Source organism: Canis lupus, chromosome 6, assembly GCF_011100685.1.
Source record: "Canis lupus familiaris isolate Mischka breed German Shepherd chromosome 6, alternate assembly UU_Cfam_GSD_1.0, whole genome shotgun sequence".
Lineage (NCBI taxonomy): Eukaryota > Metazoa > Chordata > Mammalia > Carnivora > Canidae > Canis > Canis lupus.
Genome location: NC_049227.1, coordinates 18104997 through 18123594, shown reverse-complemented (window position 1 = coordinate 18123594; position 18598 = coordinate 18104997). Strand labels below are relative to the sequence as shown.

The 18598-nt window shown below is 47.9% G+C and overlaps 2 protein-coding genes across 3 annotated transcripts; one reads left to right on the top strand and one right to left on the bottom strand.

Annotated features, from left to right (window-relative positions):
• Positions 1–17: 17 nt before the first annotated feature.
• KCTD13 (potassium channel tetramerization domain containing 13) lies at positions 18–13900 on the top strand. 2 transcript variants are annotated; one of them, XM_038539871.1, is made up of 6 exons: positions 18–450; positions 1763–1932; positions 10335–10424; positions 10511–10563; positions 11154–11349; positions 13680–13900. In XM_038539871.1, exons 1-6 carry the CDS (start codon positions 207–209, stop codon positions 13734–13736), a joined length of 810 nt encoding a protein of 269 aa, XP_038395799.1. In that variant the 5' UTR covers positions 18–206; the 3' UTR covers positions 13737–13900. The 2 variants fall into 2 exon arrangements, with proteins under 2 accessions (XP_038395799.1, XP_038395798.1); XM_038539870.1 differs by having other exon boundaries at positions 21–450; positions 13143–13900.
• ASPHD1 (aspartate beta-hydroxylase domain containing 1) lies at positions 13847–18114 on the bottom strand. Its single transcript, XM_038539869.1, has 4 exons — positions 16985–18114; positions 14842–14955; positions 14164–14333; positions 13847–14025 (listed from the first exon to the last, which is right to left on the bottom strand). Exons 1-3 carry the CDS (start codon positions 17862–17864, stop codon positions 14224–14226), a joined length of 1104 nt encoding a protein of 367 aa, XP_038395797.1. The 5' UTR covers positions 17865–18114; the 3' UTR covers positions 13847–14025; positions 14164–14223.
• Positions 18115–18598: the final 484 nt, after the last annotated feature.

The window sequence follows — 18598 nt, the reverse complement described above, 5'->3', positions numbered from 1 at the left end:
GACCTTGGCGCGCCTGCGCACCTGCTCAGCCTCGGCTTCCGGGCGGCGTCGGCGTGATGGGGCTGAGGGCTGCGGCGGAGTAGCCGCGGCGTGTGGTCGTGTGGACCTCGCTGTCTGTTCCGACGGCTCGGGTCTCGGGGTCTTTGGGAGCCGCCGGAGGGTGCGGAGAGAGCCTAGGATCGCGCCGTCCGCCGCCAGTCCCCGGCATGTCGGCCGAGGCTTCGGGCCCGGCGGCGGCCGAGGCCCCGTCCCTGGAAGCCCCCAAGCCCTCGGGTCTCGAGCCTGGCTCCGCCGCCTACGGTCTCAAGCCGCTGACCCCGAACAGCAAGTACGTGAAGCTGAATGTGGGCGGCTCGCTGCACTACACCACGCTGCGCACCCTCACGGGACAGGACACCATGCTCAAAGCCATGTTCAGCGGCCGCGCGGAGGTGCTCACTGACGCGGGAGGTACGCCGCGCCGCACTTACCTGTGTGGTCCTCCATCCTCCAGATCCCCGTCTGCCTTCCCTCGCCCAGTCTCCTCATATCCCCTCTCTCGCGTCTCTACCGTGCAGTCAACTCATTTCACCTCCCTCCAGCCCCCCCATCCAGTCTCATCGCCCCTTCCTCATTCATAATTCCCCTCCTATCTCAGTCCTTTATCCCTAGCAATAACCAACATTTAAGGGAACATCACATGCCCGCTTCCAACACGCGCTGTGGTAAGTAATTCAACACGTCACTTCCGAATTTTTATTACCAGTCCCCTCCAATTCTCCCACCCTTTACTCCTCAGCTCAGACGACTTGGGAACCAGTCCTGCTACCAGCAGCACCCTTCCAGGCAACCTTCATGTTCCTTCCAACTGCCCAGCCTTATGTTTGCCTCTCTACCTCAGCACTGCTAACAACCGGCCTGGAGGAGTTGTCTGTCTCTGTATTCCTCCAACACAGGTCCCCGTACGCTCTAGGGATCCATTTGTAAATGCAGACTGTAGAAAAAGGCTGTTTTGGGGGTTTGCCATGGACACCAGAGAGAAGGGTGGACAGTTCTCTTTGGCAGGTGAACCTTACCTTCTTGGAGTGTTGCCTTCAGGGTTGGAACCCACATGCCCAGGTGGAACTGTAGTTTTTGTGAGGGTGGGGGAAGGTATTGAGAGGGGTATAACAATGATAGTAAAGAGCAGGAAAATTAAAATTTGGGCGATGGAGTTCAATCTTAAAATATCTGAGGTTGAAGGATTTGATTATTCAACAAGTATTTGTAAAGTGCCAGTTAGTGCCAGAGATACTTTGGTAAATGAATCAGACAAGATTAGTCTTATAGACTTCACTTTTTTGTGGGGGCAGGAGGAAAATAATAAGCAAATACACATATGAAAAATACGTGTGAAGTTCTATGAATAATATAAAGGTTGAAATGGTAGTGAACTGGGGGGTGGGGTAGATATTTTAATTAAGGCAGTCAGAACTAATGCCAAAGGTTAGAGTTTGTTGGTAAGGTAATCATTTTCATTGCAATCATTTTCTCATGGTGAGAACTTTTTCAATTCAGAACAGACCTGGAAAGGAATTCATTCTCTGTGTCTACGAATGTTAAAAAGGGGTCTATGGGAAAACTCACTGGAGATGTTTTAAAGGGATTTTCTTGGATGTGGCAAAGGTTTGAGACAGATCAGTATTCAGACCTGTAGCTTTGGAATCTGTTTTTCATAAAAATTTAGTAGCTCCAGAGCCCCCTGCAAAGCCATCCTTCCTCTTGCCTGTCTCCACTCCACCAGGTTGGGTGCTGATTGACCGGAGCGGCCGCCACTTTGGTACAATCCTCAACTACCTGCGGGATGGGTCCGTGCCACTGCCTGATAATACCAGAGAACTGGGGGAGCTACTAGGCGAAGCACGCTACTACCTGGTACAGGGTCTGATTGAGGACTGCCAGCTAGCATTGCAGGTGAGGGGCCCTGGGTCCCACCTTATACCCATGTCTCTGGGAGAGCTGTCTAAGCACTTAGATACTAGCACATTAAAAAATAGAGGGGAGGTATCTGGGGTATTGTTTGGAGAGGCTCCCTATGGCCTGGCTGTGACTAGCCATAACTACAGAAAATTTGGTTGGAGGTGCTTTCCTGTGTATTCCTGCTACCTCAGGAAGGACCTCCCTCACCACCTCGTGCCAGGACTATTACAGTAGTTTTTTTGTTTAAGATTTTATTTATTTTTTCATGAGAGACACAAAGAGAGGCAGAGACATAGGCAGAGAGAGAAGCAGGCCCCATGCAGGGAGCCTGATGTGGGACTCGATCCTCTGATTTCCAGGATCATGCCCTGGGCCAAAGGCAGACGCTCAACCGCTGAGCTACCCAGGGGTCCCTGTTACAGTAGTTAAATGACTGTTCTCTCCTTGCTGTTCCTACCTGGCTAATCCGGCAATCACACTACCACCTGAGTGATGATCCTTAAACAGTCTAGTCTCCCCTTTGCTCCTAAATCTTAAATAACTCCCTGTGCCACTAGGAAAAAAAAATCCAATTTTAAATTAGAATATAATGATCTCTGTGATTTGGTCCTGTCCTGGGAGGCAGTATTCCACCCCCAGCCAGGTTTTTGTTGTTGTTGTTTTTAACTTCTTTTTTAGCAATGAAATCCTAGAATCAGAGCTGCTCCCCAAAAGACAGATTGGGGGTTCCACGCCCCAACTTCTGGGCTTCTCTTCTATGGATCTCAGGGTTCTGAAGAGAGCTTAGAAAGCACAGCCAGGACCTGTGGGTTAAGTGTCACCTCTACCACAGCTGACTGAGTGACCTTGATTAAGTCAGTTCCTACCTCTGGCATTCTGTTCTCATGTTCCAAAAGATAGGAAAACAAGAAAAATATGTACACTGTAGTGAGTTTTACATAAAGCCTTTTATTTTGTTCTATTTTTACATTGTTAAAAATGTACCTTCTTTTATGATACAATATTACTAGGAGATTATAAGAGTTTCTTTTTTAGTGCCCTTTATATATTAAAAAGTGGCGACTATAAACAGTTTTCTGTTATCTTGGTGAATACATATCGGTTCTTGAAATTCAAAAGTATAGGGCAGCCTGGGTGGCTCAGCGGTTTAGCGCCGCCTTCAGCCCAGGGCATGATCCTGGAGACCCAGGATCAAGTCCCACGTCGGGCTCACTGCATGGAGCCTGCTTCTCCCTCTGCCTGTGTCTCTGCCTCTCTCTCTCTGTTTCTCATGAATGAATAAATAAATAAAATCTTTAAAAAAAAATAAAAAAACAAAAGTATAGAGTTCTTTTGGGCAATATCCATGTTTTTCAAACTGCAACCTATAGGGGAAAAAATGCATTTTATGCCCACGTATATATAACTTAAGTAAACATTTTATAAAATGATACTTTTAGTGAAATACATGCTGATATATTGTTTTCTTTCTTTTTAATGCTCTTTGGACCCATTAAACTTATTTCATGACTCATTAATGGGTTACCACTTGCAGTTGGAAAACCATTGAACTAAATAATCTTGAAAGTGGGTTCCTGCTCTGTAGTTGTACATTTATTCAGTGTTACCTTCCACCCACTGTGCGTTGGGAGCTATTCTGCTATCTGCTTGTGTGTACATCTTGTACCCCTGTTCGATATACAGGTAGGAAGTTAAGGATGCATCCAAGGTCAAAGAGCCAGTAAGCCGCAGAGCTCAGAGTCAGCCCCAGCTTATCTGATTGCTAGGTGCAGTGTTTTTTCCTCTGTGCTCTTCTTGCTTCCTTTCCAGATTTCTCTGACACTGTTCCCATCCTCACCCCACTCAGAGTTTGCATGTTCATTTGGAGGTTTTTGTTTTTAAGATTCAGGTGTAGAGAATTGGGTTCATCATACTCCTCAGCATGTGGTACTTAATCATCATTGGTCTCATTACAGATCTTTTCTCTCTTTATTTTTCCCTTTCATTCCCAGTTCCTTGCCCACTTCCATTTTACCCATAGGTACCCCTCTAATTCTGACATTTTGATACATATACTTAGATTATGTTTGTACCCTTGAAAAACTAAAAGCCTCATTTTGTATATGTACGTGTTTTAAATTTCCATAAATGGCATTGAGGTATGAATTGTGTATTTCTTAATTCAACACTTTTTTCAAGATCTATTCATGCTGCTATTTGTACATTTAGTTCTTTGCTTCTAACTGCTGCACAAGAATCTATGGCATGTATTCACCATATTTTATTTATACATTCCCCTGAGGTTGGAAACCTAGATTGCCTCCAACTTCCCTCCCCCACAAACCGTGCCACCTGCCACCATGAGCATCCTTATACATGTGCCCTTGTGGATCCTGGGCCAGGGTTTCTCATGTTTGTAGCTGGGAGTGGAATTGCAGGGTAATAGAACACATACAAATGAATTTCAGCAAGTATCATCAGATTACTTTCCCAAATGACTGTAGCACTTTATACTCTTGATCAGCAATGCAAAAGGGATCCCGTTTCTGCATATTCTCAACAACACATGGCATCATCCAGTGTTCTAATTTTGTCAGTCTGGTTGGTACAGAGTGATCTCATTTTAATTTGCATGCCTCTAATTACTAATGAGATTGAGCATCTTTTCATATGCTTTACTTGCTTTTGTGGTTTCCCTTTCTGTGAATTGCCTATTCATGTTCTTTACCAAATTTTCGACTGAGTTTCCTATCTTTTTCTTGTTGGTTTGGAGAAGATGTCTGCATATTTTAGTTTAGTTCCTAGGGAGAACTAAGCCCTAACACATGTATTGTACATAATAAATTTACTTTCCTCGTATGTTTGTAGAATGGTACTACTTTGCTATCATTCTTGGAAGAGATGAGAAAATAGGTACTGCAATTATTTCCTGGATTTTGAGATTCAGATGAAGAATCCTAGTTGAGAAAATCTGTTTCAGATAAATTTTAGTCAGTTTTAGTTGTTGCCAGTATTTTCTCTTAAAATGTCACCTGTCTGTGGCATCTGTTGTTGGATAGAAATCTTTTTTTATTATAACCATTTATTATTTTTAAAGGAGTATATGTATGCATTGTAGAAATTTAGAAAACACAGATAAAAAATAAAAATTCCAAATATCCTTCAAGGTCTTCGTGTGTGTGTGCGCGTGCATGTGTGTGTTTGCCAAAATATATATGATTATACTGTATGTGCTGTTTTGTAATCTGCTTTTTTTTTTGTTTGTTAATAATTGCCATCTTTCCATGTCAATAAAATTTCCTTTTACCTAACTTCCAGAGTATATACAAATTTTTCCATTTGTTCCAGAGACATCTTTTTTTTTTCAGAGACATCTTTTATAGCTGATTCATCTAAACCAGGACCCAGTCTAGATCCTTGCATTACATATGATTATTATGTTCTTTAAGTCTCTTCCAACCCCAAACCATCCCTTTTTTATTTATGCTGACTTATTAAAAGAGACTGCCAATTGTCCTGCACAGTGATCTGTTTTCCATATTTGCCTGGCTGATTCCTTGTGGTATCATTTGGTTTAGTACTGTACCCTATTCTGTGTTTTCTGGAAACTAGACAGTAGATTTATTTTTTTAAGTTTATTTATTTATTTTTTAGTAATCTCTACACCTACGGTAGAAATTGGACTTAAACTCACAACCCTGAGATCAAGAGCCGCATGCTCTTCTGACTGAGCTAGCCAGGTGCCCCAACAGCAGATTTAAAGGCTTGATACTAAACATTTTGGTTAGAATAAAATTTAGGTAATTTTATATATTTCTTTTTTTTAAGATTTTATTTATTTATTCATGAGAGAGACACACAGAGAGAGGCAGAGACACAGGCAGAGGGAGAAGCAGGCTCCATGCAAAGAGCCTGACATGGGACTTGATCCTGGGTCCCCGGGATCAGGCCCTGGGCTGAAGGCAGGCTCTAAACTGCTGAGCCACCTGAGCTGCCCAATTTTTATGTATTTCATATTGTGTTGTATTGAGAAATCCATAATACTGCTGCTAATATGACCCATCATTGGTAATGCTCAGAATTGGCCCCTAGATTCGTGATGATGATTGGATCCCTCCATTATCATTACATCTTCCATTTCTTTGTTGCCAACCATGAAGTAATCTGTGTGATGTTGTGTAGGCACTGATAGGTAACTGTGAATGGCACTTACCTATCAGCCACACCACCAATTGAGAATCCTTATGGATCAATCATTTCTTTAGGGTTGTAGAGTAATTATAATTCTGTCATTCTTTTAGCATTATTACCTGGGATTATTTGTAAAGTCACAGTTTCCATTGTCAACTGGAGAAAATCTTGATTTTAATGTCAAATTCCTCTTTGTTTTTTAACCTAGTGGCATATCTTCTTTAGGAAGATTTTTTATCCCATCCTACATCTTTTACTAGTTTTATAGTTCTATCTTTCATATATGGGTCTTTTAATCTAAATGGAATTCATGGTCTTAAATGTGAATTATGAAGGGATTTAACTTTTTTTTTTGTCCTCCGTAGAGTGAGCTAGTTTTTCCAATGCCATCTACTAAACACTCTGTGGTAGCCAGTGTTCAAGATAGCCACCAGCAATTCTTGCTTCCTCCTTATTCGGGCTCTTGTGTAGTCCCCTCCCCCACTGAATATGGCTGACCTATGTAACCAATAGGATATTGCAGAAGTGATAGTGTATGACTTCTAAAGCTAGGTCACAAAAGACATTGCAATTTCTGCCTCTGTCTTGGATCACTCATTCTGGGGGAAGCCAGCTGCCACGTGACACCCAGTCAACCCAAAGGAGAGTTTACTTGGTGAGGAACAGAAGCCCCCTGTCAATAACCAGCACAGAGTCCCAGCCATATGGGTGAACTATCTCAAGTGGATTTGTTAGGCCCAATCAAGTCTTCAGATAACTACAGCCCTGGCCAGCATCTGGACTCCCAACTTCATGAGAGGCCCTGGTCCAGACCACCCAGCTGAGCCAATCTCAAGTTCCCAACCCATGAAAACTGTGTGCAATAATAAATGTTTATTGTTTTAAGCTGCTAAATCTGTAGTCATTTGTTACCCAGCAGTAGATAACAGATTTGGTATCTGGAGTGGGGTTCTGTAGTAACAAAAGCCTAAAATATGGAGTGGCTTTAGAATTGGGAAGTGGGCACCAGCTGGCAGGACTTTGAGGAGAATGTTAAAAGCCTGAAGAGCTTTAGAGGGTCTGTTCATAGAAGCCCAATGACTTTGGAGGAGGCTGAATGGAAGAAAATGTTACTGGAAACTGGCACAAAGGGAACCCTTGTCATGTAGAGGCAAGAGTTCAGCAACACTGTCTCCTACAGTAGAAAACATACCTAATGAATTGGGTGATATAGCTAAAGAGGTTTCCAAAAAAGAATGTTGAAGGTTTTGTTGCTGATAGTGAAATAGAAGAGAGAGTAAGCAAGAGGAAAAACAAGAAGGCAGGAATTACTGGGTTTGAAAAGTCCCATCCTTTCAAGATAACACATGATGCTACAATTCACAAAAAGCTTCTAGGCCAAGATCAGATACAGGGCATTCTCAGTAAAACATGTTCTAAAGATGAAGCCGAGGATGTGATTCTAAAAGCCTTTGTTAAGACTTCAGAAATATCCCAGAAAATGCCTCAGCACTGCTGCTCAAACAACAGTGCTTCTAAGAAGCTGAAGGGTGGTGCCCCTCAGCAGTCTGAGCACACCCTCAAAGTAGAGGAGAGCGTATCTCACAAAAATTTGTGGGTGTGGGATCATCCAGTGAACTGAACCCCAAGACTCGCAAGATACCCACTACGTTTTTACGAGAATTATGTTGGCAGAAACTGCCAGCTTGGAGCGAAAGTGACAGAGATGGAGCAAGAGAAGAGGCCTTTGGACCTCTTTACAGGCGAAAACCGTGGAGCTGCAAGCATGGACTGGCTTTCATGGAAAAGGAAGGACGGTTCAGGGCAGAGCCAAAAGCCATAGAGAATCATTTCTGGGCAAGAGTGCATTAGCTCCCAACATTTGTCCAACTGGCTTTCAGAATTTCTATGAAACAGGGATCCCTGGGTGGCTCAGCGATTTAGTGCCTGCCTTTAGCCCAGGGCGCGATCCTGCAGTCCCGGGATCAAGTCCCGCATCAGGCTCCCGGCATGGAGCCTGCTTCTCCCTCCTCCTGTGTCTCTGCCTCTCTCTATCTCTCTATGTCTATCATAAATAAATAAATCTTAAAAAAAAAAAAAAAGAATTTCTATGAAACAGTGACTTGTATGTGCCACCAACCTTCCCCCAAGCATTCCAGACAAGAGTAACTCCAGTGTTTATCATAATGCCTGTTCCACCACTGCATATTAGGTGTATGGGAGAGAGAATTTGTGTCTTTAGTTCACAGGTCTTCAGGTCCAGAGGAAATGTACTTAAGGAGCTATACCCAAGGATCCTCATCCCCATCTAGACTGACTTAGATGACAGTATTCTGTACTTCAGGCTGATGCTATAATGGGATGAGACTTTGGGATATCATAGGAGGGGATGAGTGTGGTTTTCAATGGGAAGGATTTGAATCAATCAGACTGTGGAGCCAGTCTCCAAGGCAATCTCTAATGATTCTTATTCCCTGGTATTCATTCTTTTGGTAGTTTCCTTGCACACAGAGCAGGGCTGACAAAACTAGGTCATAAAAGACATTGAAGCCTCCACTTTGCTCTTGGATTATTTGCTCTGGAGAAGCCAGCTGCCATGTTGTGAGGACACTTAGGCAACCCTTTGGAGAGGTCCAGATGACAGGGACCAGCTGTTTCCTGATGCTAGCCAGCATGAACTTGCCAGCCATATGTATAAGCTTTCTGTCACAGATCCTCCAGATTCAGGCATGCCTTCAGATTCCTGCAGCATTGGCTGACTTAGCTACAACCTCAAGACGTACACCTATTCCACAACAGCCCAGCTAAGCCACTCTTAAATTCCTAATCAACAGAAACTGAGATAATAAATATTGTTGCTTTAAGCTGCTAAGTTTGGGAATAGTTTATTACACAGCCATAACTGACACACACTCCATACTTACCCCACTGATATGTGGTGTCCTTTATAAATACCAGTTCTCGGGATCCCTGGGTGGCGCAGCGGTTTGGCGCCTGCCTTTGGCCCAGGGCGTGATCCTGGAGACCCGGGATCGAATCCCACATCAGGCTCCCAGTGCATGGAGCCTGCTTCTCTCTCTCTCTCTCTCTCTCTCTCTCTCTCTCTGTGACTATCATAAATAAATAAAAATTAAAAAAAAAATACCAGTTCTCATATATACATCAGCCCATTTCCAAACTCTTTGGTGTTCCATTGGTTTTTCGTTTGTTCCCAAAACCAAAACCATACTGTTTTCATTAGTATGGCTTTATTGAATATCTTAATATATGATAGCATCAGTCTTTCCTCTTGGCTCTTTTTAAAAATTAACCTAAGTAATAGTAGACTTTAATTCTTCCATATTAATGTTAGAAAAAGTCTTATAAGTCTCTTAAAAAAAGTCTTCTGGAATTTCCGGTTGAGAAAAAGATCTGGTTGAGAGAAGTAAAAGGGGTTTTGGCATAAAGATTCTGGAAGACAGAAAAGGGAAAAGAAGTTCATGTATCTGGTTCTGCCTCATGCCTCATCCCACCCAGCCAGGTTCATTTATTCAACAGACACTGAGCATGTACTGTATAGCAGGCACTCCCTAGTTGAGAAAAGACAGATCACAAGCAAACATACAACAAAATGTGAGGAGAGGAGAAAATGTGAGGAACTCAGTGCCGTGAAGAATGAGCTGCTAATGTGTAAAGGAGGTAGATGAGGCTGCTTCAGTCAGGAATCTTTTTTTTTTTTTTTAAGATTTTATTTATTTATTCATGAGAGACAAAGAGAGAGAGAGAGGCAGAGATGCAGGCAGAGAGAGAAGCAGGCTCCATGCAGGGAGCTTGATGTGGGACTCAGTCCTGGGTCTCCAGGATCATGCCCTGGGCCAAAGGCAGCACTAAACCACTGAGCCCCACCTGGGCTTCCCTAGTCAGGAATCTTTAGGAGACGGACCAGCATCCTTTGAGGGGTACTTTTTGAGTTATCTGAATGGTATGAAGGAACTAGCCAAGCACACAGCAGTGTAGACAATTCTGGGCCATGGGAACAGCAAAGGGCTGAGTGGGTACAAGGAACAGGCCACAGTGGGGCTGAAACCCAGCAAGCAGGGGAGAATGGTAGAAACAAGATCAGAGAGGTTGGATCCTACAGAGCTCTGTGGACCACTAAGGAGTCTGGACCCCGCCCCTAAAGTCAACGAGCAGCTTTGGACACCTTTTAAGTAGGAGAGTGAGTGACCTTTGGTTGTGCTGTTAACCACCTTCCGCTTCTTCTCTAGCAAAAAAGGGAGAACCTGTCCCCGCTGTGCCTCATCCCCACGGTGACATCTCCCCGGGAGGAGCAGCAGCTCCTGGCCAGCACCTCTAAGGTGAGGCCCCTGTGTCCTGTAGGGTGGAAGCTGGGGGCCTCTCCCTGCAGCCTGACCCCCGCCCTTCTTGCTCTCTACCCCCACAGCCCGTGGTGAAGCTCCTGCACAACCGCAGTAACAACAAGTATTCCTACACCAGGTGATGGCCGCGGGGTGGGGAGGTGCACAGGGTTGGGGGGCGGGGGCTGTGGCCGCCCAGAGGGACAGAGTGCCTGCCTGCCAGCCTGCCTGCCGGGGTGCAGATTCCAGCTCTGGGTATGGGGCAGGTCATTTTCATCCCAAGGTTCAGTGTGTTCACCAGGAAATGGTTCCACCGAGGATCAGATGACAGTGGCTAGCATTTACAGAGGGTTTTTCCACAACAGAGACATTGCTTTCCATGCTTTACACATAGTAGCTCCCATAATCGGCCCAACTCTTTGGGGTACTACTGTCTCCATTTGGCAGATGGGGGAACCAAGGCACCAATAAGTGAAATAACTTGCCTCACATCACTCAGTTAAAAGAAGTGGTGCAGCTGGGGCTCCAGGTCCTGCACAGCAGTCCTTCTGCTGTGCTGGGATTTGCTCCGCTCTGCTTCTTCCCTAAGGCCCACTTAGCCTGGCCCAGGGTGGAAGCAGCTCTCTGCTGAACCCCAAGACCTGTATGCAGGGCAGGCAGGCCTCTGTGCTAGAGGGACAGAGGGAAGGAAACCAGTGCACTGAGGCCTCCTGGTCCCCTGGTCTTCAGCACTTCGGATGACAACCTCCTTAAGAACATTGAGCTGTTTGACAAACTGGCCCTGCGCTTCCACGGGCGGCTGCTTTTCCTCAAGGATGTACTGGGGGATGAGATCTGCTGTTGGTCCTTCTACGGGCAGGGCCGCAAAATCGCCGAGGTGTGCTGCACCTCCATTGTCTATGCCACGGAGAAGAAGCAGACCAAGGTCAGAGGGGATTCAGGGCCTGGTCAGGGAGGGCTGTGGTGGTGGGCAGCACCAGGACCCTGGACAAAGACAGCTCAGCAGACCGGGCAGCGGAAAGTCCTGGGAATCAGGAGCTGCAGTTTCAAGTTCCAGGGTCTTGGGGAACCTTGGGCAAATCACCCTCCTTCTGTGGGTCTCTGTTTCTCTGCTGTGAAGTGAGGGTGTTGGATTAGAGTGGGATTCTTTACCAAGCCCATTTGGGTCTCAAGGCCATCTTGAAGTGGTAAGCGGGTTTGGAGTGTGTATGCATTTTTCCATATAGAAAAACCATAGATGTTAAAATCTCAGAATGGTCCCTGATGCAAAATAGGTTCTTAAAACCTCAAGGCCTTAGAACACACAGGTCTCTTAGAACACACTGAGTTTGTAAGTCCTGAGTCCTGAACATGGTAGTCCCCAGCAGATACTTCCAGAACCTACTCTGCACTAAGCACGGCGCCAGGTTTGAAATCAAGGTGATTGAAAGGCCTAGTAAAGTACCAGCCCTCTTTCGTGTCATCTGCTCCCTTTTGACTTTGATATGAGGGAAGTGCCTCAGATACACAAATCTCTGAGCACCCAGCGCAATTTCATACCTCCCAGTCTTTGCACTAGCATCCCTCTTGGACTTTTTCCTCATCTGCATCTGCCTAATGAACTTGTGCTCAATCTTTAAGACACAAGCCAAGCACAGATTTCTTTGGGATACTTTTGTTCATGAACTTTCAACCTTTTAACCCCAGAGGTGGTCCTACTTCCTTCCTAATCTGCAGTGGGCAGAGGCTGGGGTGGGGCCGGGGGTCTCACGTCAGTAGCAAGAGATTAGTTCCTTGAGGGTAGGGCTCTAGCTTTTCTTCCAATCTCTCTAGCACTGGGCAGGTGCTTATCACACAATGGAAGCTAGGAAACATTTTTTGAATACATGCATGCATGAATTCCAAGCAGCTTCCAAGAAGTTTCCACTGTAATTGGGAAGACAGGAAGATAAACCAGTAATGAAAATGCAGCTTGTTAAAAGTTATGTTAGCTCTGTCCCTCCAGGTTACATAAGGGGACTCTCCCAGCACCTCCTTGCCTCACCCCTTTCTACTTTCTCTCCGCTCTGCTTCCTTCCTGCAGATGTTCAAATACTATGCAATACTAAATGCACTCCTACCCTGGAGCTCTGAGCCTTGCTGTTGTATGTACCCCAGGCTGCCCTTTCTCTATTTACCCATGTTGCTCCTTCCCTCCCTCCTTTGGCTGTTGGTTGAATGTCACCCTTTCACGGAGGCCTTCTCTGAACACCCTCTCTAAAGTTGTAATATTCATGGCCATGAGCATCCCCACCTGCTTTTTCTGCTGTATTTTTTCCTGTAATGCTTACCACCATCTGAGATTATATTTTATTACAAATATGTCTGTGTCCCTCCCCTGGAAGGGAAGCTTCCTGCAGACAGGAGCTTCGCTGAGTTCACTGCTACACTCCCAAAACCTAGAACGACACCTGGTATGGTGCAGTCACTAGGAGTATTTGTCAAGGGAAAGAACATACCAAGAGACTTGGCAGCAAAGGAGAGAAAACAAGTAACTGCCTGACTCCAGAGCTGGACCTTGAAGGATAAGTATGTCTTTGCTGAGTAAGGGATTGGCAGAGAGGATAGGTAGTCAGGACAGAGGAGCTGCGGCTGCAACGGCTCGGGGGTGTACTTCCTGGTAGTGGGGCAGTGGGGTTGGGGGAGGCATCTGTGGAACTGGATCATAGGGTAGGAGCTGGGGCTGCCGGCCTTTTGCAGGTGGAATTCCCAGAGGCCCGGATCTTTGAAGAGACCTTGAACATCCTGATCTACGAGACTCCCCGGGGCCCAGACCCAGCCCTCCTGGAGGCCACAGGGGGTGCAGCCGGAGGTGGTGGGGCAGGCCGAGGGGAGGACGAGGACAACCGTGAGCACCGGGTCCGCAGGATCCACGTCCGGCGCCACATCACCCATGATGAGCGTCCCCATGGCCAACAGATTGTCTTCAAGGACTGAGCTTTGACCTTTCTCTGTCTTCCACCTGCCACCAGAACACAGTTCCTCTCTCTCTCCCTCCCCTTCCCTGACTTTTGCCCCCGGCTTTGCTGGCCAAGTCGTGGGTCCTCTTCTTGTCCCTTTTCCATTCTTTTGCATCTCACTGCTAATGGCACGGTACATTCCAGCCCCTTCCTCATTCACAACCCTTCAGAAGGCCTGCATTTGTCCCCTCATCCCATCCTTATCCTGCTGTCTTCCCTCTCCAGCTGGTTTATAATGATTTAGAATTCCCTTTTTTCTTTCTTTCTCTCTTTTCAGCACATTATACATGCCAAAGTGTCATGCCAGCCGTTCCTGACACCTACCATGTTCTGAGCCACCTCCCCACCGTTGTGCAGGGTAGTTTCTCTCCCTCCCCCTTCCCCCACCCCTTTAACTTTGTACTAGGCTGGCCTGGGCTTACACCAGCTCAGCCATCTTCGCAATCTATTTCATATTATTTATTTTAATTTTCTATTAAATTATTGGAATAAAGTTGAGTTGAGGGTCTGGTGCTGGCTCCAGGGGAGAGGGTCAGGGAGATGGCTTGTGTTAAGGAGGTACTTGGCTAGTTGGATGGGAGAGGATGGGAGCCCCTGCCCCAAGCCTTTTACTGGGCTGGTAGCTGGAAGAAGGTAGTCAGGAGTTAGGAGAGGACTTAAAATGTGTATTTCAGTGTAGGCTGGCCAGTTCCCACCCTCAGCACCACCACCCCCCCCCCACCACCCCCGCCCTGCGGTGGAGAGGAGGTGCAGGCTATTACTCAAGCTGTCCCTGAGTGCGGCACTTCTGCAGCCTAGACATCTGAAGGGAGTCCCTTGCTTCAAGGGTCTGGTGCGAAGACAAAGTCAAGGGCCTGGCGCTCAGCCCCAGCCACGTTGGGGTGCCAAAGGTCCACGATGAAGACCACTCGAGGCCCATCTTCTGGGGAGCCTAGGGCACAAGGGTATGGAGACAAGAGAGCAGCTGACATTAACTACTGATATGCCAGAGCACTCACCACATACACACAACAGCCAGTACTTTGTCAGTAAGTGCCAGGCACTATTCCAACCCCTTACATGTGTTAACTCTAAGTCATCCAAACAAACCACAAGTCATTGCCATGATTATTCCCATTTTATATGAAGTAACTGAGGCACAAAGAGATTACATAACTTGCCCAAGGTCACATGGCTGGTACATGCCAGGGGTGGGACGGGAACCCAGGTGGTCCAGGTCCAGGGCCTTGTACTGTTACCACTGTGCTGAGTCACCCGGTAAAGAAGGTGGTTGCCTCACCTCACAGGTGTTTGGGGAAGTTATAGGACTTGTTCAAAGTCAAGCAGCTGGAAAATGCTAGTGCTAGGACCGGATGCCAGTTGGGCTTGATCCCACAGCCTCTAATCTATTCCCCTTCACTCAGTCTCTCATTTCCCCTAGTAGAATGGGAGCTCATTACCATTATGAGCCACTGTGTGCAGGAAGGAGTCGTCTACCAGTAGACAGTGTCCCTCAGCCCAGCACTGGGGCTCACCCCCGACCACCAGCTCACAGCCAGGAGGAATCTTCAGGCCTATGGAAAGAGACCAGGCATCCAACACCCCTGCCTCCATCAAAGGGGCCCACCCCAGTCAGTCAAAAAGCAGTTTGAAGGTCTCAAAAAGCCCTACATGGTGTCCCTCCTTGCTCTCTTGAAGGTGTCCCGGATTTACAATACAGTACCAGATGAAAGAAGTGCTGGGAGATAGGGGAAAGGCAGTGCAAAGCACAAGCTCTCAGTTCCAAAGGAAAGGGAAGGCTTCCTGGAGGAAGCGACATCTCTTCTTGGGCTTCTGCCAGTTTAGCACAAGAACCTACTTACTGTCTATGAGGCCCTCAGTATAAAAGTATTCAGTCCATTTTTGCCCAAGGACCAACACGGTAAAGTGTTGGTGTTTTGCCCAACACGGTAAAGTACTGCGACAAAACCGAGCAGCCAGCTCTTCTAATGATGGAGAATAGAAAGACCTCTCAGGGATCCCTGGGTGGCTCAGCAGTTTGGAGCCTGCCTTTGGCCCAGGGCACGATCCTGGAGCCCCAGGATGGAGTCCTGAGTCGGGCTCCCCGCATGGAGCCTGCTTCTCCCTCCTCCTGTGACTCTGCCTCTCTCTCTCTAACAAATAAATAAATAAATATTAAAAGAAAGAAAGAAAGACCTCCCAGAGGAGGTGTGATGTTTGGAAGTGGGAGTCCTGAAGGCTGAGTAGGAGTTTTCCAGGAGGTGATAGGTGATAAGGGAGAAAGACATTCTAGGCTGCGGAGTGGCATCTTCCAGGATCGGCCAGAAGGCTCTCATGATCTGATCCCTGGTGATGGAAGGGAAGGGGAGGAAGGGAACAGGTGGGAGAAAGAATCTGGCCTTGACGCTGAAGCCAGTGTGCTTTGAAGTGGAGGACGCATCAAACTGGTAGCACAGGAAATGATTTTAGGTAACAGGGCTTTAAGTAACCCTGCATTAAACAACAAAACTGTTTCCTTCTCCATTTTCTCTCAGTCTTTAAAACATGAAGAAGGGAATCTCAGTTTGGTGCTATCATAACTTTTAACGCCCCACTAACACTGTTCCCTTCCAAAGGAAGAGAGGTTAGGCTTCAGTCTCAGGCTAGAGTATTTAACTAGAATTTTAATTTATTTTTTATTTTTTTAAAGATTGATTTATTTATTCATGAGACACACACACAGAGAGCCAGAGACACAGGCAGAGGGAGAAGCAGGCTCCAGGCAGGGAGCCTGACAAGGACTCCATTCCGGTCTCCAGGATCACGCCCTGGGCTGAAGGCAGCGCTAGACGGCTGAGCCACCCAGGCTGCCCTTAACTAGAATTTTTAAAGCTTTTTTTTTTTTTAAGTTTGAATTTGTCTTTAAGAGTACTTTCTATTTAGTGCAAGTAATACTATCATTGTTTTATAAAGATCCCTTTTTAAAAAAAGAGTATTTATTCATGAGAGAGAGAGGCAGAGACACAGGCAGAGGGAGGAGGCCCCATGCAGGGAGCCCAACGTGGGCCTCGATCCTGGAACTCCAGGATCATGCCCTGAGCTGAAGGCAGACGCTCAACCACTGAGCCACCCAGGCGTCCCTACACAGATCCCTTTTATTTATTTATTTATTTATTTTTAATTTTTATTTATTTATGATAGTCACACACACAGAGAGAGGCAGAGACACAGGCAGAGGGAGAAGCAGGCTCCATGCACTGGGAGCCCGACGTAGGATTCGATCCCGGGTCTCCAGGATCGCGCCCTGGGCCAAAGGCAGGCGCTAAACCACTGCGGCACCCAGGGATCCCCACAGATCCCTTTTAAATAAGTGAAACAAATGCAGGGGGAATCAGTATCAAGAAACATAGTCCGGGTGGTAAATGACCATGGCAAAGCTTATGACGATGGTTGGCAGGTAACGAGCTTAGGAAATGCTGCTGTGGGCAACAGGAAGTGATGGAAGATTGCTGAGAAGAGAGGCATGATCAGGAGCACAGTGTAGAGAGCTCTGGTGGCAGAGAAGAGAGTTTGGAGGAGGAATCATGGAGGCAAAGAGGTTGTCTGTAGTCAGCATCTACTTACCCAGATGGCATCTGACCCGGGCATTGGTGGGCCCACAGCGGCCCTCAAGTCGGGCGCCAGGCAGGAGGACAGAAAAGCCAGCATTGCCGAAGGTGTTGGCACTCATAAAGCTCCGCAGCCCCCGCAGTGCCCGATAGGCCCCCGGGCACCGGCGGCAGTTGCTGGGTTGGCACCGGCCTGCTTGGTACAGCAGGAGCTGGTAGCACCCGGGGGCCAGGGGTGGGGACCAGCCCCGAGGCAGAGGAGTAGTCCCTGAGAAGTCCCAGCTCACAGCCCCAAAGTCCCGCAAAATGGCAGGGAAGCTGCTCTCTAGGAGCTCCACGTCATGCCGCTGGGCATCCCGTGGCACAAAGGGGGCTGAGGGCAGGTCCGGCAAGAAAAGCAGGCCTGGGCGCTGAATGCCCAGGACCCCTGGCCCTCCCCCAGGGCCTGGGCCACCTTGAGCTGCCCGCCTCACCCTACCCATGCCAGCCCAGGAGTACCGCCTGGCGTAGGCCCGCAGGCGACGGCTCACTAGGCCTTCGGCCCTGGGTCCTTCCCCAGGCTCCCCAGATCTCCCTGGGCTTGACCTGCCAGTCTCAGAGCACCCCCTAGGCCCTCCACTGACACCCCCAGCCTGACTCCCAGCCCCCAGAGCTTGCATGTCTTGGGAGCCCAGGCGGTAACAGTACCAGAGGAAAAGAGAAGTGAGGGCTCCAAGGAGCAGGGTGAGGGCTGAGGAGGCCAAGGGCGACGGCCATGCAGGCATGATAGGCAGGGAGGCCCTGGCCAGGAGGCCCGGGGCATCTTCCAGACCCCAGTTCCCCTGTCCCCCCAGTTCTCCACTGTTACCCTCTGTGGCTGCTCCCAGGTTACCCTCTGGGCTGTTTCCCCTCCACATTTCCCACTCTGGGTTCTCTCCCCTCTGAGGTCTTCTCTTCACCTCAGTGTATCTCCCTCTTTCTCACCTCCTTCAAGTACCTCCCAGTCCTCCTTTCTCTTTCTTTCCTTCTATCTCTCTCCCCTTCTACCTCTTTCTCCTTCAACTCTCTTCTTTCTACCCACCCCCCTCTCCTTTTTCCTTCCGGCTGTTTCTCTCCCTCAGCCTCTCCTTTCTCCACCCTTTCAGTCTTCCCCTCTCCTTTCTTCTCTCCTCCCTCTCCTCCCCGCCCCTCTTCTAGCTCCCCCTCCCTTCCCTCTAGCTTCCCCCGACACCAGTTCCTACCCTACCTGGACCCGTAGACCCGAGAGCCCGCAACCAGTTGTCCTCCGCAGCGGCTTCTCTCTCTCCTTCCAACCCCTTCCCCCCCTTCTGCCCTTCCTTCTCCCTCGACCCGACCCGCTGGTCTCTTCTTTCTCTCTTTCTTTCTCTCTCTCTCTCTCTCTCTCTGACTCTCTCTTTCCCCCTCCCTCCTTCTCTCCTACTCGTTCCTTCCTTGGCTCCCACTCACCCTGACGTCACCCCTCCCCACAGTCATCTCAGCTTAGCTACCCCCCGCCCCCACCCAGTGGCAGTCGCATCTTAGCCGGGGTGGGGGGGTTCGTCTCCGGATTTGCCTCCCCTCCCCGCCCCGACGGGGCGCCACGTGGGGCACAGGGGACACTGTGCCAACCTCCAGCCGCCCTGCAATGCGG